Source organism: Bos taurus, chromosome 19, assembly GCF_002263795.3.
Source record: "Bos taurus isolate L1 Dominette 01449 registration number 42190680 breed Hereford chromosome 19, ARS-UCD2.0, whole genome shotgun sequence".
NCBI classification, from domain to species: domain Eukaryota; kingdom Metazoa; phylum Chordata; class Mammalia; order Artiodactyla; family Bovidae; genus Bos; species Bos taurus.
In genome coordinates, this window is record NC_037346.1 from 42655213 (window position 1) to 42676112 (window position 20900).

General features: G+C 44.2%; 1 protein-coding gene across 1 annotated transcript; it reads right to left on the minus strand.

Moving 5' to 3' along the window:
- Nucleotides 1–856: 856 nt before the first annotated feature.
- RETREG3 (reticulophagy regulator family member 3) lies at nt 857–20663 on the minus strand. Its single transcript, XM_002695994.6, has 9 exons — nt 20366–20663; nt 9135–9241; nt 8004–8034; nt 6971–7097; nt 6244–6328; nt 5288–5425; nt 4203–4285; nt 3440–3572; nt 857–3038 (listed from the first exon to the last, which is right to left on the minus strand). Exons 1-9 carry the CDS (start codon nt 20602–20604, stop codon nt 2581–2583), a joined length of 1401 nt encoding a protein of 466 aa, XP_002696040.1. The 5' UTR covers nt 20605–20663; the 3' UTR covers nt 857–2580.
- Between the last annotated feature and the right edge of the window lie 237 nt (nt 20664–20900).

A 20900-nucleotide genomic window follows, 5' to 3' on the forward strand; every position in this document is an offset into this window, starting at 1 on the left:
TGAGCACTCGTGACCTTGAGCTGGACTGAATATTTGAGTGGAAAGGAATCTCGGCATCAGCTCCCGCTGGGCAAGTGACTTGCTCAAGGTCACAGTTACCCAAAGGCGTGTCCCGTCCCACGGCCCAAGCCTTTCTCTCGGTTTTTATCTTTTGTAAAACGGGAACAAGAGGTGCTTGCGGGGGGTGGGGGGTTGTGAAGACTTAATAGAACGACGCGTAGACGCCCTGCAAGGAATAACGCTGCGTTTGTTTGCCCGTTACCGAGCTTCTCACGCAGGGGGCGCTCAGCACACGCTGTGGTTGAAGGTATGGTTGGGAGGGGGCTGATCGTAAGCCACAAAGCTTGTAGAAGTTTCTTTTTGGCAGAGACAGTCTTAGGGCAACACCTGACAGGTGCTTTCCATTCCTGCCCACAGTGGCGAGTGGGACAAAGCCTTAAAATAAGTTATTTCTAGTTTCTGAGGTCAGCTGAAGGCCAAAGAACAGCTGTTCCTGCAGCTCAAAGAATCCAGTGGGGCATGGTGCTACTTTTAAAAGCCTCTATTACCTCAAATCTCATTAGCCTTTTAAACCTGTATTCCTCTTCACACGTTTAGCGGACAATATTAAGAATTAGAAATGATGGAACTGCAGGTTAGATGCCCGCCAGGAGTGCCGGTTATGCTGTCTGGGCTCTCCGGTTAGCTTCCTACCATGGTGATTTTTCTGGCCGTCACAGAACAAAAAACCGAGGATGAGCAAGTGGGTCCTTCACACACTGGGCTTTCTTTGAGGCTGTCACCTCCTCTAATAACATCTCAGATTAGCAAGACCTTTCAAGGCTAAGACACCATTCAATGTTAAGTCTCTTAAAGGTTGTTCTCATACAAGATTTATTCCCCAGCACCCCTCCCACCCTCATCCCCATCCGGATTCACAGTGGAGGACTAAGGAGATTCAGAGCAGGATCCGCAGGTACAAAACACACCTTCCAAAGATTTTGCTCTCCTTCCTTTTCTCCTTCCTGCCAACTCCCAAGGCCTGAAGCTACACACACTCATGCAAACGCCAAAATCCCACTCCTTTCCCACACCTCCTGTTTTCTTCCACATCAGAGCTCACCTGTAAGACATCTGGGCTCTGAGAAGAGAGGTGTCCAAAGTCTGAGAACCCTAAAGCGAGGGAGAGGCTGTTACTCTCAACTTCACACAAAGGGAAGTGACTGAATCAGACACCAAGCTCTTCTCTCCTCTCACCGTTGACTATTTTTACTCCCTGGCCTCTACCTTGTCCATCAACCAAGAGCAAACACGTTAGCACACTCCCACCTGCAGCACGTGAAAACTGGCTCTGTCCAACATCCATCACCCAGGTGCGGGGTGTTGGAGGGAGTGGTCCCTGAGGATCAGCAAAGGGGTAATTTATGTGGAGGGACAGATGATTAGGAGAATTTGGCTTGAGCTCTGATTGGGGAGGCATGGGTTTAGAACTAGTGATCATTTTGTTTTTGTCTCACATGATTTTTACTAGGGGCAGTAGAATATAGATACCCCATACAGGGGTTTCTGCTGATTACAGACACATTCTCGCTAACTGGGCTCATCTTAAAAGAGGCCCTGCCAAACTGGGCAGTTGAAAACAAAATTATTAAAGGAGCTGAACAGAGGGTAAGAAGAGCTGGTGCAAGAAGAGCTGGTGGCTCCTGGGATGAATGCCACTGAGCCGTCTGTAAAGTGCTACTCTGACATTGCCTGTGTGGGATTACTGCTTCTCCAAAGGAGGAGCAGAGGAAGGAACGGGAACACGGAAATGGTATGGAATGGTATGGTATTGCTATGCTCGTTGCTCAGGCTGATGGGTAAATGGAGCCAGGGGTTAGCAGCACCAAAAATAACCAGGCAGCTCCAAAACAGTGAGTGAGTCTGGGAGCTACAGAGGCGTTCACCCTCCCAACCCACTGACCCCACAGCCCAAAGTAATGTGGAAGAGGCCCACCCACACCTCATGTTCACATTCTAAAACTTCACAAGCAAGATTCTGGAGCACTAGGGGCTAGGCCTCAAGAAATGAGGATGGGCTGAGGCAAGGGGAACAGGCCTGCTCTGCAGAACCAAAGGACAAGTTTGCTTAGAAAAAGGCAAATCAACCATGGCTTAGCAAAAGAGGACAGTAAAACTCTTCCAGCTGCCTGACTCGGAGCTCTAGGGAGATGATAAACGGAGGAAGGAAGGGAAGGGATCTATTCACTGAGGGCCTCTGACCACCCAGACCTAGAAGCACACAGCAGCATCCCCTCAAAAGGGAACCAATACCCCTGACTACTTTGTTCCCCAAAAGTACCACCATCCTGATGGAGAGAAGTGTCCCTCAGGGGAGCACTCTCTCACTTCGGTGACTTGAGCTCAGATATCAGCATCTAGCTGATAGCAAGGGAGTGAGTATCCTCTCTGAGTAGGCCTCTGAGCATCAGCCAGGCCACCGTGCATACTATATATAATTCAGAGGGTTGGACCTGGGTTCTTCCCTTGCCCCTTCACCTTAAGTGGAATGGGGAGAAAAAAACTTAAACCACAGTGACCCCCCCCAAAGGAAGTCTCTCCTCAGTGGCTCCTGGAACTGGCAGGGTCCAGCTGATTCAGCTCTGACTGGTCCAGAAGTTCAAAGTCATCCCCCTCAGCATCAGTGTCCAGGTCTGAACTGGGTGCCCTGAGGACACCTCTGGTGGCTCTCCGGGGAGGTAGGCCAGAAGGGCCTGGCTGGGAGGCCCCTGACAGGGCCAGTTGGATCATGCCCTGCGAAACCAGGCTAGCAAGGTTGCTGGTGAGGTTGGATCCTGCAGGCAGGGCACCAAGCAAAAGCTCTGGCAGTGCGGCCTCTTCCCGGCTGGCAGGGGGGCCCTGAGACTCCCCAGCCCCCGGCGGGGACCGGTACATCAAGCTGGGCATCCCAATGCTGGTATCGTCCTCGTCATCCAGGCCCGTAGGATCCACGTTAATGGAAGGGAAGTCTGGAAGGTCTCTGGCGAAGGATTCCTCTGGATCACTGTGACCATCTAGGTCTGGGAGAACAGAGGAGTGTCTGAGACATGGCAACCGCCTGGCCTTCCTGTGCCCCAGCCCCACCACGTCAGCCCCAAATAACCAGATGTTTCCACCCTGGATTTCTGGCACTGGTCAGCCTTCCCCCTCCACTTATAGACTGCTGTTACCTTTACTGGCCAAAGAACTTCCCCTTTCTCTGCCATGTCCCCCATGAGCTTTGATCCTGAGGCCACTAAGCGACTGAGGACTTCCAGGGGAGCAGCAGTGCCATCTGGCTGGAGCCATGCCCCTAAAGCTGCTCCACCACCTAATCCACAGCTCGGAAAACAGGTGAGGCGGGGGTAGTGTCCCTGCTGCCTGCAAAGCTGAGTGGCAACAGTCAGAGCCAGTATCAATTTGGGTCCAAGGTTCCTCTCACCTTCAGAGCCTTCTGTTAGAGGTGTTTGGCCCCGTGAAAGGTTGAATGTACCGTTGTCTGTACAGGAGACCTCAGCATCCGAGTGCTCGGAGTCTGTGATGGCCAGTTCCCTGGCAACAGTGGAATCATCCAGCTGAGGTAAAGACAAGACCAACAAGCATGAAGAAGCGGTGCCATTAGAAAACAGGTGCAGTCTGCCACTTACAGCTTCACCAGTGAGCTGGCCCCAAAGGCTACCCCTAAGGCTAACAGTGTAACCAGGCATGGATGGCGACTTCAGTCAGAATCCTGACCCCTTTCAGGTTGCTCCCCCAGGGAAAACACTCTTTTTCATCAATCTTGAGCCCAGGAAGGAAAGCAGCCTTGATAGTCAACCAGCCACTTATACTCTGATGCAAATAACTGACCCAGAGAATACTTTTCACAGGTGGCCAGGAGGAAATGCACAGGTTACCGCTTGACCTAAGGCAAGCTGGGCTGTTTAAAGAGAGATCAGGCCAGTTGCAGAAGTTCTGCCCTGATGGCAGGGGTTAAAAGGAGACATGGAAGAGGGTGTGCTGGTCACCAAACTCAAACAAAGATCTACATACAAAGTCCCAATATAATACTAGCTTCTCTCCTCACTGCTCTTGGGGGCAAGGAAGGTCCTTGGAGAGCCCACAGTGACCCTGGAAACCTGTTTACTGTCTAAACAGGAGTACCAGATGGTAAAAAAGGAGCTAAAAAAACTGGCCAGTGAGGCAGCTCCCCACACCCCAGATACCTGAGGACAGAAGGCAGCAAGCTCCTCCTCGCTGTCACTGTGGTTGTCCGCAGCACGCTCTGGGTGGAGAGCTCTGCGCCGCACTGTGTGGGAACAGCAGAAGCCATGAACACCTTCCCTTGAGGGCAAACTCCCGCCCTCTTCGAATTTCAAAGGCATTAAAGTCAGAATACCAGAGAATGAACCCCTTAAACCTACATACCGATGTCTGAGGAAGGAACTGCCTAAGTAGCAAGGTAAGCTAATAACATAACACAGGAAAGACACCCTTTCTGTTCTGGTCAGATCAACTACCAGTCTTGTCAACAAGCCTCAAGCTCAGCTAAGAACAGATCAGATATCAGTGTGAAAAGTGGATACTATCACAGAGAAGGCAAAGGGAGACACCCCACCGGGCTGAATCAGGCTTCTGAGGAGTGGTACTGTTCAACTGGCTGCGTCAGGCGGAGCCAGGCCTTGGCACCCATGTGCAGGGCTCTTAGAAGGCCAGGGCTTAATGAAGACCCAAGCCGACCACACCACAGAAGAGACGGAAAAGCTCGCTCGACTGTCGTTTGTGGGTTGGAGGATCTCAGGCTAGTGTACACCCGGCTTCAGAAGCCAGTTTTCAATCACTTTGGGAAGGCAGCTTTCAGGAGTGAACAGAGGCCCACCTGAGGAGTTTAAAAGACCTACTCTGCCATTTACTAACCGTGAGCTTCAGTTTCCTCAACCAGAAAAGGAAAATATCACCCTCTTTTTAAGGGTGTTGTACAGACAATGTATGCAGAGCAGCCAGCTCAGTGCTTGGGCACATGGGACGTGCTTCATAAAAAGCAGCTAACACTGGGAATATCTTCACTGTCTTTTATATGACTTGGGAGAACTTGTCTCATATTTGTCTAAAATGGGAGTGTCTAGAATTCCAAAGGGAAAAATTGGTAAGCCTGCAGAGTTCCCTAGAGTAGATCATCACTTTTACCTACCACCCCGCTACGCACCAACCACATCCCACTTCTCCACGTTCAAGGACCTATGACGCCAAACCTCTGGGCTTCTCCTCCCCAAACTGCCCAAATGGACGGAAGGTTCCCCTGGACACTTACATTGTCTCTCTCTCTGCTTGGACATCATGTAGCCACGAACGCTGAAGTCCAGCCGCTGCAGTGCGGGCTTCAGCCGTACATACACTCGGTCCCACAGTCGGTGGTACACAGCGAGGGGCCACATCATGACAGTGACAACTGAGAGGAGTGAGAAAGAGTGGTGAGATGGAGAAAGGGCTGCATACACAGTCCTCACTGTCCCTCTGCCGTGTGTCCTTAGGGCTGGGACACTTAGTGTGGGACGGTCCTGCTTAATTCTGCAGGTCATCTTCACGAGGTGAAGATTTTTGGGGTCAGAGACTTCTGTAGCCCTGACAGGGCTGTGCACGGTGGGCTGTGCTGCTGACACATCAAGGGCAGAACCAGTGCTGTCACCTGCATATGGGTGTCGCTGAGTCATAAACACGACCAGATGGTAACAATGCCTCGGCAGCTACACAACACATCATTCGAGCTTCTGCTATATAATCACCAGGGTCATTATTGCTCAGTTCTTCCAGCCTCAAGTAGACAGAGTTCATGCCAATATGAAGTAACTAAATTTACAAAACTGCTCTGGAGGGGTGGGGTGGGGGGAAGTGCTCCAGGTAAACAGAACCTAGTAACCTACAGAGTAAACAGAATCTAGAACAGAATCCTAAGAGTTATGTCCTACTGTTACACAATACACTGACTCTAAAAATTCCCTCCTGAAATAGGAACAGACAGTCCTTTCTTTATAGCTGGTTAGTGGACCCTTGTCAGTTTCTAAAATTCGGTAAGAAAAGGACTTTATATGTGGGAGCTTGACAGGTAAGAAGAAAGGTATTTTCATGACTCTAAACAGGACATGAAAATAAAAAAGGTCATTTCCTGGAGAACAAAAATATAAAAGTCCTCTCTCTAGACAAAGTTAGCTATGGCTAGAGAAGCTATGAGTAGGTTAAGCTTGTGGGGGAGGTATATATCGTACTTACGAATTAAGTAGGAGAGCAGGAGCCCAGGGATGTAGCGGCCCAAGACAGCCAAAAAGGTCAGTATCCCACAGCTCAGCAAGCAGAACTAGGGGTGTCAGGAAACAATATTAAGTTTCTGCTATATGGCAGGGGATGGGGTGGGGATGGGGGGCAGGTAAGATGGAATGTGACTGAAATGATTTTTTATGACCTCTGAATAAAGCATGGACATGTCAGAATGACATGTACCTAGCCACTGCTGCTGCTGATGATTCTGCTGGGGAGGAAAGGGAGCATGTCCACTTCTATTCAAACTCTTCTCACATGGCTAACCCCACAGGGCTGCACCTTTCATGCTGGGAAATGGTTTGAATAGGACTGAGCCAAAAATTCTCTCTGAAAACAAGTGCTGGTGGTGGGCTTTTTTAAGGCAAAGTAAAATAAAATGAAAAACTCAACCACTTACCACATGTTTAATATGACACAGAATGCACACAAGCAAGCTTTCTTTCCCATCTTGGGGCAGGAAGATGGCCTAATCTAAGTGGCAAGCACCTGAAGGAGTCATCGAGTTCTTGCCTTAGTCCTAGTGGCTGGTCAGAAGCCCCTTCCTATGACTTCCCTTGTCTCTACCAGCACCATGGTCTTTTCTTTCTTGAATGAGGATAGGTAGTAAAAGGGCTGTTTCAGTTTAGCATGAACTGAACTGAGAAGCCAGAAATGAGAGTGAAAAAGGGAAGAGTCTTACCTTGCCTGGGTTTTGCTTTTTGAAAAGCAAAAGATTCCTTATGAAAATGGTCCCACTAACCCAGACTTCAGCTACGTGGTGGCAGAGCTCGGGCACGCTGAGTAACCGAGGGTGCACAAAACCCCAGCTACGGGAAAGAGAAGGGGGAGCTGTGAAAGGAGGGTGCTGAGGGTTCCCCCCCCATCTCACTTTGAAGGCAGCTGATGGTTCCGGGTTTAAATAGGGGTTTGGGGAGTGGCTAGCCCGAGGTGCTCTAGAGGTGAAGCACGACTTTCTTCTTGGCTCTCCAGGTTGAAACTTGAATTTAAGGACTAGGAGGGCAAACTTGTTCTGACAACTCCACCCTATGAGCCAGCAGCCCAATCCACGTGTGTAAACCTGCCACCAGCTCCTAGGCCCTTTGTGCTTAAAAGCATCTTTCCTGTGCTCAGACTATTGCAATTCACTGAGATTGCAATCCAGGAGAAAACTCAAAGCACAGTCTGACAGCACTGTGGCGGGTGGGGTGGAGGTGATGGATGTGCCCCCTAGAGAGAAAACAAAACAAAACCAAAATAAACCCAGCAAAGACAATCCAACATATGACATGAATGAACTGAAAAATGAAAGCAGGAGCTGTAAGCCACAAGAGGAATCTTTGGCTTGCTGATGCCAGAAACGAATGTGTTTTCTGACCAGGAACTTTAAACAGCCAAAGGTAACAGAAACACTAAATGACCTGGTTTTTATAAAAGCCAGGAGACAAATGAGGTAAGTTGCCTCTAAGTTTTCACAAGGGCTGAATAATTCCTTGGTACGTCAGCACGCTAATGTTGCTTTCTCAGAAATGTCTCTTACAAGTATCACAGGACGCTCAGCATCTCAACCTACTGCTGCCTGAACTTTAGGATTTGTTAAAATGATTATTTGCAACAGACTAGGTTCTCAGCTTCTAATCTGTATCCAGAACATGGAGTTAACAACCTGTAACCAGAATATTACAACAAGAGAATCAATCAGAGCAACAAAAAGGGATTTAATTAGCATTCCATACCTCTCATTGTCTAACACGCCGGGTCTTGGCACTACAATATTAAAACAAACACCAGCATTAGTTGGTAGGGAAAACAAAACATGAAAATGTTAGGCTGTTGGTCTGATAGCTCAAGTTTTAATAGGTTTGGGGGAAAGGAAAACAGTAACAGCCAATAAAAAGGAGACACCATGTTATACTGCCAGTTAGGGAGCTACAGACAAGGGAATGATAGCTAATGCCTGCTCATTTCTCTGGTAGGATGGGGTGGGAATTCAAATGGAGCATTAGGGCCCCTTCTAATTACTACAGCTGAGAGCCAAGGTGCACACAAAGAAGTTCATCCCACCCACCCCTCAAGTGTGTCTGGGTTGCTCATATGCATCAATGTGTGCCAGGTCATGAGGGCATGTTATGACTACTTTAACTCTGGAAATCTGCTATTCAAAAGAGACCTATTAACTACAATCAATGATGAAAAGTCTTCTGACATTCACTAGCCATAGGACAGGTGGGTGAACTACATGATTCCTTGAAGTCTCTGCAAAATAGGATGGGAATGTATTTAAAAACTGTACACTCTAGTTTGAATATTCTGCCAGCACTTCAAAAATAACATGTCCAACCTACATCAATTTTCCTCACTCTCAGTCTCCACCCAAACCAACTGCCCAGCCTGCCGCTGCCTACCTCTGCTAACTGTAATGCCACTCTTACTCCTCTCCTCGCTCTGAAATCCCAAAGCTGCTGTTATTCCTTACTCCCCTAACCTCCTATTTATCAGTCTTTTTAAACAATTTAAAAGAAATTCCTGAGAGGCAAACTGATACTGCCTTGGTATTAATGCAGTATCCAGTGAGGAAAATTATTTAACAACTTGATGACTATTTATTCCTCACACCAATTATGAAGGAAAGGATATCTCAGGTGGTGGATACAGATTTCCTGAGCTTAACAACAATGGGAAGGACAGAACTCAGCTCTAAGGCACTGTGGGTGGGGCGCTAGCCCTTCAAGTGTCTCCTAAAGCAAATAATTCAGACTTCAAAAGCTATTCCCAGCTTCACATACTCCTCCAGAAACTCCTAAAACTACAGGTAAAAATGATAGACAATTTCCGGTTCAGAATGTTCTAAGTCCTACCAAACTCACCTTTTATTTCAGGCCAGATTTTGTTCTTCCATTGATCTATACACACAATAATCATTGAGCTGAATGCAAGTAAAAACACAAGACGAAGGGATGTCAGGGCAAAGAACCTAAAGGGAAGGAGAAAGAGAAGATCGTTATCCACTTAAGCTAATTTTATAAAAGACCCTATGTGCACTACTGGTTCTGTGGTAAACAGACTTAAGTGCTAGCTATACACCTTGGGAAAAACCACTTAAACTCAACGGACTTTAGCTATTTTACCTATGGTGTAGACATAAGCATTTACTTCTGCAAAGCCAAATGACTAAATCAAATAAACTTAGAGCCCCTTTCAACTTTCAAGTCTGTGATTCTATTAATTTCAAGAAGAAATTCATCTTTTTTGTTGTCTGTTTTGGGGTTTCTCGGCCACACTGCATGGCTTATGGGATCTGAGTTCCCCAACCAGTGACCAAACCTGGGCCCTCAGCAGTGAAAGCTCAGAGTCCTAACCACTGGATGGCCAGGGAATCCCCAAAATTCATTCATTCTCGAACTGAACAAGTTGTTATGATGAAAGCAAACGTCTTTCTATAAAATTAGACCCTGGTTCAGGGCAATAAACTGACAGAGGTGCATTAAAGAACAGCTAACTCAATCAGACATCCTTTTTCAGATAAAGGAACAAAGGCTCAAAAAAGTGAACCAACTTGGTCAAGGACACACAAAAAGTGAGCACTGAAGCTCCATCTAAAAACCACTTCTTCAGAACTGACATCAACCCTTCTCAAACTTCCCAGAAAACCTGACTCATTTAATGAGGAGAACATTACTGATACCAAAGCCAGACAAAACACTACAAGAAAACTACAGTCCAATACATGTTATGAATATTGAGGCAAAAATCCTCAATAAAATATTATCAACATGAATTCAGCAGCATTATTAAAAGGATTATACACCATGACTAATTCCAGGGACTTATCCCAGGAATACAAGGGTGGTTCAAGATACAAAAATCAACAACTGTAATGTATCGAATTAACAGAATGAAGGAAAAGCTAATTATTATTTGAAGGAATAAATATGGGTGCATAAAAAGATGTTTACAAAAAAATTGGGGAAATCAGAACACTGACAGTAGGTCTGAAAATATTAAGGAATTACTGTTAATTTGGGGGGATATGATGATATTATGGAAGTTCTGTTTTTAAAGAGTCCCTATCTTTTAGAGATACATACTAAGATATTTATGAATGAAATGACGTATTTGGGATTTGTGTCAAAACAATAGCCTGCCAAGGGGCAAAGGATGTGAAAGAAGAGGAAACAAGACTGACTGTGAGTTCTTCACTGCTGAAGCTGGGTGATGAGTACATGAAATTCCTTATGCTCTCCTCTCTACTTCTGTATATATTTAAAATCTTTCACAATAAAATTTTTTTTCAAAAAAAAAGACTGGTTCTTATGAATCTTTCTATGATCCAACTCAAAAGCCTCCAGGGCAGTGCCCTGCAGAGTGTCTGTAGTCCAGTGATTTTACCAGACTGTCAGGAAGTAAGTACAGAAACTGAAAGCAAGAATTTAGTAATTTTTATAGCAATTTGACCAAGTAATTTCGAACATAAGGATATATTTGGGTTTGTATTTTGTGTGCCTTTTTAACTTATCTAGTAACTTATTTATATTGTATTTTACAAAAATTTGATCAGATGTAGACCGGGGAAAAAGACAACACTAGTCCTTCACTGAAGATGGTTTGAGAGACAACTGTTCTAAGATCTTTGTTGTTGCTGTTTAGTTGCTACGTTGTGTCCGACTCTTTGCAAATCCATGGACTGTAACCCACCAGGCTACTCTGTCCATGGGATTTCCCAGTCAAGAACTGGAGTGGGTTGCCATTTCCTTCTCCAGGGATCTTCCCAACCCAGGAATCGAACCTGCGTCTCCTGCACTGACAGGCAGATTCTTTAACACTGAGCCACCAAGGAATTAAGGGAGGCCAAATGCATCACCAGAGAAGCAGTTCAGCAGGGCAGTGAGGTATGGCTTTTAAAGCTAGATTGACTTGAGTCTTTCTCTGAACAGGCACTCTTAGTTGTATGACTCTGAGTAAATTAGCTTAAACCTCCTTAAGCCTCAGTTTCCTCATCTATATGTGATATTAACAATAACAAATCATGCAGGATTGTTTGGAGGTATAAGAAACAACATACTTAAGTCACTTATAAAAGTATTATAGTTGGCTTCCTTGGTGCTCAGTGGTAAAGAATCTGCCTGCCAATGCAGAAGACCTAGAGGCAATCTCTGATCCAGGAAGATCCCGCATGCTGTGGAGCAACCAAGCCTGTGCGCCACAACTATTGAGCCTGCGCTCTGGGGCACGGGAGCTGCAGCTACTGAGCCCATATGCCTAAAGCCCGTGCTCCTCAACAAGAAAAAGCCACTGTAATGAGAAGCCCGAGCACCTCAACTAGAGAGAGCAGCCCCTGCTCACCGAAACTTGAGAAAAGCCTGCACAGCAACAAAGACCCAGCAGAGGCAAATATAAACAAATAAAATTATCTTTAAAAATACCATGGTTGATCTTGCTAAAAAGACAAGAAAATACAAACAAGGCACCTATATATGCCCAATATATGTCCTATTCAATTTTACAAAGGAGCAGTGTTATTAGCTATCATCACAGCAACTGATCAAACGAGAATAAGGATGACCAAGAGATCATTCATGCTTATAAACGATCTCATCTTCTCAATACAACACGTGACCTAATGACCTGACATATTCACAGAATACCATACTAAGAGTATAATCCTTTTTTTTTTTTTTAGAAAAAGCTGTATCTATGAATACATAGATATACATACATACATATGCATGCAGGGACTGTCAGAGGAACTTTAATTTTGGTCTCTAGATGTTTTGCACTGTTTTCAATAAACATGAATCCATGTTATGTATTTTAAACAATACAAAAAATGAGGGATGGAAGAAACCAAGAACTTAAAGAAACCCAGTCACTAATGGCAACCCTATTCCAATATTTCCACCCCATCACTTCAAGGATACTGTAATTATACACGAAATTAAAGAATGAAAGTAGTTTAACAGGAGTAAGCCTCAAGAGCTGCCCCAAGGCCATTAATCTTCTCTCCAAAGCCAGTTCATCACCTCAACAAACAAGGAAGTTTAACAAGGCCAAGGATAAGGGCTGAGAGCATCTTGCTCCCCCGTGCTGCTGCTTCCATGTCCCAGCAGCAGGATGTGGCACGACTCAGTGTTCTCTGAAGTACCTGCGAGGGCTCTCTAGGGAGGCAATCCAGACTATCTGCAACTTCCACTTTCCAGATCACAACTGCTAACGCAAATACAAACTGGGGTAGGGAAAGGATACTAAACTTTTCTAAGAAAGGTCAGTTTTTCAAAGATGACCGCAATAAAAATACAGTTTCTCGAAGAGCTGAACTATAGTCTGTTAGAGCCCCCACCTATGCTTCAACTCAATTCAAACATTTATTAATTGCCTACTATATGCTGAGGCCTTATGGTAAGTAGGCCAGTTACAGAAAAGAGTAACACATGGACCTTATTCTCAAGTGGATTTGTGTCAGTACGTGTTTGTAACATAGCATGATAAGATAACAATAACGATGAGGACATCTAAGCTGGGATTTGCAAAGGTAAGACAACACAGGAAAAGAGTGTGAGAAAGGAGAAGATATTCAGAGAGGGAGAACAGCCAGCTGGCATGACATATTTAGGGAACTACAAGTAGTCTGACAGAACTCAAACATAAAGAACAGAGGGAGAGGATGAGTATGAGGAGAGAGGAAGAAGTCAGACCATGAGGGACCTTTTATGACAAAGGGTACTGAATTTTATCCTGCACATAAAGGAGTATCAGCAAAGAGTTTTACAAATGGTCTATTTGCTGGATCATGAAGGCTAAAACTGCAAGCATCTTCTTGAACCAGATTAATCCTGGTCAGTAATGCAATTTTAGAGCCAGACACAGGATAACCTTTCCTTGAACAAGCCAACGCAGAAACTTAAGAGGAAGAAGAGCTTTTCTGTGAAGTGAGAGTCGCTCAGTCATGTCTTACTCTTTGTGATCCCTCAGACTATACAGTCCATGGAATTCTCCAGGCCAGAATACTGGAGTGGGTAGCTTTTCCCTTCTCCAGGGGATCTTCCCAACCCAGGGACTGAACCCAGGTCTTCCACATTGCAGGTGGATTCTTTACCAGTTGAGTCACGAGGGAAGCCCAAGAACACTGGAGTGGAAATCCCTTCTCCAGCAGATCTTCCTAACCCAGGAATCCAACCAGGGTCTCCTGCGCTGCAGGTGGACTCTTTACTAACTGAGCTGTGAGGGAAGCCCTAGGTAAAATAACAATTCTTGGAAAAATAGTTTCTTCCATATAGATAAAATATTAATTAATGGGAAGTTCACCTCAAACCACTAGAGTTGATCTCTTCAAGGTACCTGCATGCATACATGGTAAGTCACTTGTGTCTGACTCTATGGGACCCTATGGACCCTGCCAGGCTCCTCTGTCCATGGGATTCTCCAGGCAAGAGTACTGGAGTGGGTTGCCATTTCCTCCTCCAAGGGATCTTCCTCACCCAGGAATTGAACCAGCATCTCTTACATCTTCTGCACTAGCAGATAAGCTTACCACTAGCGCCACCTGGGAAGCCCCCTCCAAGGTACCTGAAAGTGAAACTGAAAGTCGCTCAGTGCATCCAACTCTTTGAGACCCCAAGGACTGTATAGTCCATGGAATTCTCCAGGCCAGAATACTAGAGTGGGTAGCCTTTCCCTTCTCTAGGGGATCTTCCCAACCCAGGGATCAAACCCAGGTCTCCCGCATTGTAGGCGGATTCTTTACCAGCTGAGCCACCAGGGAAGCCCAAGAAATACTGGAGTGGGAAGCCTATCCCTTCTCCAGCAGATCTTCTCGACCCAGGAATCAAACCGGGGTCTCCTGCATTGCAGGCAGATTCTTTACCAACTGAACTATCAGGGAAGACAATATCAAATGTTATTAATTCCTTTAGGGGTCTATCAAATATAAAAGAATATGGATAAGTGTGTACACCTTTCCTTCAGCCTCAATACTAAATTCTTAAAAGGAAATATCAGTCTCAGATTGGTGTGTTTGGAATATAGTGAAGTCACATTATACTTTTATTTTATGGAGGTAACTTGGCTGTGACAGAGGATGAGATGGTTGGATGGCATCACTAACTCGATGGACATGAGTTTGAGTAGGCTCTGGGAGTTGGTGATAGGCAGGGAAGCCTGGCGTGCTGAAGTCCATGGGATTGCAAAGAGTCAGACACGACTGAGCGACTGAACTGAACTGCACTGGAGGCCTACCTGTTAAAAAAAATAACCAACTCTGCAACTATGTACAAGGACAAGACATAATTGAAGATAAAGTACTTGTGAGATTGGTGTAAGTAAGGAATGAAGACAAATAAGGGAGGATTCCTCTGGATTAGTTCCGTCTTCCAATGTCTATTTCTGCAAGCCAAAAAATTCACATACAGATATAACAGTGTAAAAGCTGGATAAGACAACATGCAAAACATTTTTCAGCAACTATAATCATCATGAGAACTTTCCAACTTAGCAAAAACAACTACAACTGCAGTCAACTCTGGATATTCACATGTGAATTATTTAATTTGATTATTGCCCACAGCCCATTACTCCTACCAATTGTAGAAGGTTCACAACAGACTTTTCCTTAATGATATTTATTTATTTATTTTATTTCTAATGGCAAGCATGTTTGTAGAAGAAATTTCAGAAAATATACTTCATAATTAAGGAAGAAAATAAAAATAAAATTAATACACTATTACCAGTCTGACAAAAAAAATTTTTTTACCCTAAATCTGGTCAAGCCTCTAGATTCAGCTACCAATTTACAGGAAACACACAGAAGAGCACAGAGGAACGTGTTAAGCCACAGGGATGCAATCAGCAAAATACAATCTGTAGGACACTTTACAGGACAAACTGGTTTCTTGCCTCAAAACAAGGAGGAGGTGGAAAAGAACTGGGGTATAGAAGACACTAAATTGGCCAAGAACTGAACATTTTTAAAGCTAGATACATGGTGATACATAATATTATTCTGCCTCTTATATATATGTTCTCCAATTTTCCAAAGTAAAAAGCTTAAAAAATAAATAACTCATTATCCACACACATATCCCAAAATATCAAGAGAGATTATTCCCTTCAGTTAAAAAAATATTCACATATAAAATACTCCATGGGAAAAAAAAAAATACTCCATGGAAGGATACAGGGTACCTGGTTTAAAAACGTTCTCCTTCACTTAAAAATCCATAGATATGTTTTTCTTTATCACCAGAAAAGCACTCACAACTTGAGGATGATTAATTACATCATACACAGATACAATTAGTTTTTAAACCTTTCCCTAATTGAACTGAGATGCTTCCAATGTTTGATGTAATAAAACTCTGTATCACTGAGCATAAATCTGACCTTACTTATGATTACTTTAAATGGAAGTACTAGGTCAAAGGAGAAGGCAATGGCACCCCACTCCAGTACTCTTGCCTGGAAAATCCCATGGACGGAGGAGCCTGGTGGGCTGCCGTCTATGGGGTCACACAGAGTCGGACACGACTGAAGCGACTTAGCAGCAGCAGCAGCAGCAGCAGCACTAGATCAAAAACCATTAACTATTTTAACAGCATTACAGAGATACAGTTTGCATACCATAAAATATACCTTGTAAACAGTCAAATTCAGTGTTTTTTGGTATCTCAGAGTTGCAACTATCATAATTATCTGATTTAGAACATTTTAATCACCCCCAAAAAAACCCCATGCCGGTTAGCAATCACTCCCAATTTCTCCCAAGCCCTTGAAAAGGTAGTAACTTTTTAAGTGTCTTAATACTGTTGCCTAGTTTCCAGAAAGGCTGTCAAATTCATATTCCTATCAACCATACATCAGATTTTCCATATTTTGCCCAGAATTAAATACTATCATTTTTAAAAACCTAATAAGCAGAAATTAGTAATTCACTGCCACTTATATTAGATTTTTTATTATTAATGAGTATAAATGTATATATCCATTGATTTATTATTGTTTGGGTTTTTTTGTCCTTTTATAAATTATCCACCCCCTTTATTAGGGGCTAAAATTCAATTAACTATCAGTCTAAATAAAATACTTATTAGAAAAACAATCTGGTGTCCAGAAAAATCATGAGAAATTTCAAAAAGAAACAATTTTTTGAGGTCAACAAAACCATGGATCCTCATCATTGGTATCGGTAAATTAGAGTCTGCTATAATCATAAACAAAAGAAAGATCACATGTCTATTTCAATCAAAGAAGATACTATTTCTGGGTTTCTTTGTTATTACAGAATAAGCTTCTCTCAGTGGCACTTCAGAACAAAGCAGCCCATCCTATAGGGACAGAAAGCCCATTATTGTACAGCACTTGCGGCTGTCTGGTTAATGAGCCAGTCACTGGTAAATTAGAAAGACAAAAAATTAACGTAACCTATATCGTGTAGTGCTGGTTGCTGCCTGTACAAAACCAGAAATGAAACCAGCTAGCTGCAAACGACCCACCTTATGTTAATGGACAGAAAGCACCCAACCTTAAAATCAGAACAGATAAAAACTTTTGGCAAAAAAAAAAGAAATAAAAAAAGAAGCCAAGGCAGCTCTGGGAATCCTCCCTGCTCAGGGAGACAGTGAAGGACTGGGAAGCCTGGCATGCTACAGTTCATGGGGTACCAAACAGCTGGACACGACTTAGCGACTGAGCAACAACAAGGCATCTCTGGGAGTCCTTCCTGCTACCAAATGCAAGAAGAACCCTCCAAAGACCATCATCAGAAACATCTGCTCAATAGATTCCATCTGAAATTTGATATACAGATTTTTTTTTCACAGAATAAATGCCTCTACTTAATAGGCCCTCCTTTCCATTTCCTATCTCTCACTACTATTTTTCCCCCCTCAAATTCTAACCTTTTAAATCAGCGTTACTGTATAATCACTTCTTGGGTCATTTTTTCACTTGGGGGTATTTTTCCTGGGGGGGAGGGCAGGGAGGGAATCACCTTTTTCCCATTGCGAAAACAAGAGATTTCCTAATACCCACTAAAATATAGTATGGTTAACTCAGACTTAGTGACTCTAAAAACAGATCCCAACAGAGATCTTATCAAAGAGAAAAAAAAGTTTGTGGACTGCTCTAAATCAATATTCCTAACCTCCTAGAATCACAGAATGTGAGACTGGAAAGGAGCTCAGCAGTCATCTGCCCCCTGCTCCCAGTCCCCTACCCCTGTGAACCATGTGCTTTTCATAGGAGGCAGTACAAGGGCTTAGAGTTTACACTCCTTTCCAGGGCTCCTTTATCCTTCCCTTATCTCCTAGGAATGAGTCCAACCAAAAAGTTATTAGAACCTGTTTTTTTCTTATCCTGTCAGGATAGATTCTTGCTGACTCAGATATTCTTCCCCCAAATTACTCATTTACAGGTGCTGTTGAGGCTAACGAAAATACAGGCCTGATATTGATAAGGAAGGCCTGATATTTCTGTTGTTATACTAGAGAAAATAACATATAAGTGACAAGGAGCAATACAGGCTAAAGATCACAATCACTGTAATTTTTCTGGAACTGGAAAATAAGAAGGAAAGCCTTGAAATACTATAGGAGCGAGGCATCTCATCTATCCCTATCTTTTATGTTCTTTATTAAAATGTAAAAGGGCACATTCACGGGTACAGGAAAACCTCAACTGAGAAGATAGAACATTGAAAGTTAAGAGCTACCTACCTGAATTCTGATGATTTGTTTGTACTCCTATTCAGTCTTCTAATACCTCGAAATGTATAAAACACCTCAGTTAATGATGTATCATTATTCAAAACAAGTAATGAAAAATAAAATGCTTCAGATTTGATTTCTCTCTGACCTGCACCGAAGACCCACCTGCATTTCCTAAATACCTTTTTAAATGAAATGAGAACAAAGCAATTACTCTTTGACATTCCTAAGCAAAATATCTACACCCATATTCAATTTGATGCTACTGGAATGTAGTCTGACTTTTATTTTGAACCTCAAATCACCTTCCACGGAAGCTCATTTCCTAAAACAAACCACCCTGTGAACTCCAATGTTAAACAACCCTCACTTCTGGATCCTTACCACCATCAGTCAGTCATTTTGTAACCTTCACAGGTATGAGTCCTCTCAATAAATGGTACACCCAGTTCTTTCACTCTCAAGAGTCACACCCTCATCTTGTTACATCTCTCCCCCACCTACTTAGAGCCTGATGGGAATGTAACAAGAGTAAATGCCTACTGGATACACAGCAGGCAAGCTACCAGGAAATGCCAGAGATAAAGACTAATGGGTGTCAATGCATTAAGAGACCCAGGAGAAAGGAGAAAGGGATCTGACATTCTAAACATTGCATATTAGTAAACTTAAGTAAATGCTATTGGGAACCAGCAAATTAAAGGTAACTGTAACATTTAAACACATGTATGAGCAGACTTCCACCCCACATTCTACCCAGAAAATCTCTCAGGCAAGGATCATGTGGAAGGTCCTCTCCTCAAAAATAACAACATATATGCTACTGATCTATGTGCATTAATAAACCCTTGCTTTATCAGAATTCATTTAAATGCTGCCAATGTTTTCATATATCAGTCACACTTTAATACAAACTGATTCATGATCAGCTCTTTTCCTAATAATACAATCCCATTGTAGGCAAAGAAGTTTTGACTTAATGGTCTGGGGCTACGGTCTGGGATGTGGAGGTGAGAGGAAAAGAAGATAAGGTCATTTGGGGAAACGCTCCAGAATGAGGTGCTACAGTTAAAAGTTTCCTAACAGAGAGCCTGGGGGAGAGTAGGTACCTGGGGATCAAGGAAGAAGCACTACCAAAAATAAATGAAGAATCCTGAAGGAAAAGTTTACCAAGTTTGCTCAAGACTCTAGAAGCAACAAATATCAAGAGATTGCTGTGACACCTCTAACCCAAGTCTCCTTCAAACCGGGAGACGATTACTGTAATATATACCTCCGTAGTGTGTCTTCCTGTCAATGAACTTAGAATTATTTGTTTGCTCCAGCTCACTAAAAACGTTCTTTCAAAGGATAACAAATATTTTGGTTTTAAAACCAAGAATTTCAAGAGGAAAGATACTTCTAGCAAAAACAATTATGTTTTGGAAACACACACTTTGTTTTGTTTCAGGCTTATCCAGAACTGCTTTATTTTTCATTCAGCTGTAGAAACCCCCCCTACACTTGAGTTCCCTTGGAATCTGATCAGTAATACTTCCCTAGTTACGAATAAATTCAAACTCTGCTTGGCAGATCCTATGAAGACCTAAGTTCACTTCAGGAGATGACAACTCAGGGAAGCAGCAGTTCCATTTTCACACAGCATGACACAGACAGATTCTTTAAGCATATTTTTAGCCCTACTATCCCAGCTCAGAAAAACAAACACTATTAGACACCCTCAATTTCCTTGTATATAAACCGTGGCGAAGGATGCTCCTCTAATTCCTTGAAACACAGAGAAGTCGTCTTAAGTGGCTTTGAAATGAGTGAAATCCCACAATTACTATTTCATAACTGTCTTCAAAAGCTTGTGATTTTCTTTCAAGTTGCAGTTATGGAGGCTCTCACGGACTCTCAGACTTTGCAAACTTCCTGAGTGGGCAAAAGGATGTCTATCTAACATGCTAATTCAGGTCGTTTAAGCCTGTTTCCTTATTACACCTATGGATCCCTTTTCAAGATCTCACGCCTTACTCACCTACCCCAACAATAAGTACTAAGATCTCGAGACTGTTGAGCAGACAAGAGAAGGGAGGTGATGGCCTTAACGGGACACAGCTTCTCTTGGCTAAAATGAGGCGCCTTCGCTCACTGCGAGCGGCTCAAGATGTTACTAGAAGCTCCTGCCAGATGTGCGGGGCGAGGGTGCACGTAAAGCAGGGGAAACAACTGGAAGGCCCTAAGAACTGCGGTGCCAAAACCTCAGGCGGGATAGAGTGGAAGGAGGTGAGACAAAATTAGGCAGGTATAGGTAGGAGCCAGTGCAGCGAAGAAAACAAAGGAGGCGAGAGAGAGAGCCTTAGAGAAACCTGACGAATTCGCGCCTCGGAGGGTTTCCGAGGATCCAGTTCTCTCACCAGAAAGCCGCGTTCAGCCCCAGGCACCACAGGGCGCTCCTGGCTGGCCGCTCCCACACCAGGGCTGCCTGCACTCGGCTCAGCAGAGGCTCGTAAGGCCCCAGCACCTCCACCAGGGCCCGGTGCGCCGCCTCAACCTGCTGGTCCCGCTCCCAGGAGCCTGACATAGGGCGGCGACCCTTGAAAGTCTGACCGGAGGCTGGGCCTGGGGCCTCGGCCACCCCCTCTGCCTCCGCCATCTCCCCCCTGCAGCCACAACATCCGGGGCCACGGCCCGACAGTCACAATAATATCAACTGCGCAGATGCGCGAAACGGCGAGGGAGGCCGCATCCCTCCACAGCGCGCCTGCGCGAACGCTCTTGGTCGCGTACATCCCAGGACGAAGAACACTGCGTCAAAATTACGTCCCCGACGCCCGTCAGGAGCTGCGCACGCGCAGTCTGCAGGGCTGAAGCCGATCGAGTAAGGAAGTGCCCTCGCCAGAACTCAGTTTTCATTGGAACAGAGGAAGTTTGGGGGCGGGGCGAGCTTTG

What these genes read in the sequence shown, in the direction of transcription:
- RETREG3 (XM_002695994.6), bottom strand. Translation starts at nt 20,604, where the DNA reads ATGGCGGAGGCAGAGGGGGTGGCCGAGGCCCCAGGCCCAGCCTCCGGT. An exon ending in AATCTGGCCTGAAATAAAAG is followed by an intron (nt 8,035 to 9,134) that starts GTGAGTTTGGTA and finishes TTAATATTGTAG; the next exon opens with TGCCAAGACCCGGCGTGTTA. An exon ending in AAAAGCAAAACCCAGGCAAG is followed by an intron (nt 6,329 to 6,970) that starts GTAAGACTCTTC and finishes TGACACCCCTAG; the next exon opens with TTCTGCTTGCTGAGCTGTGG.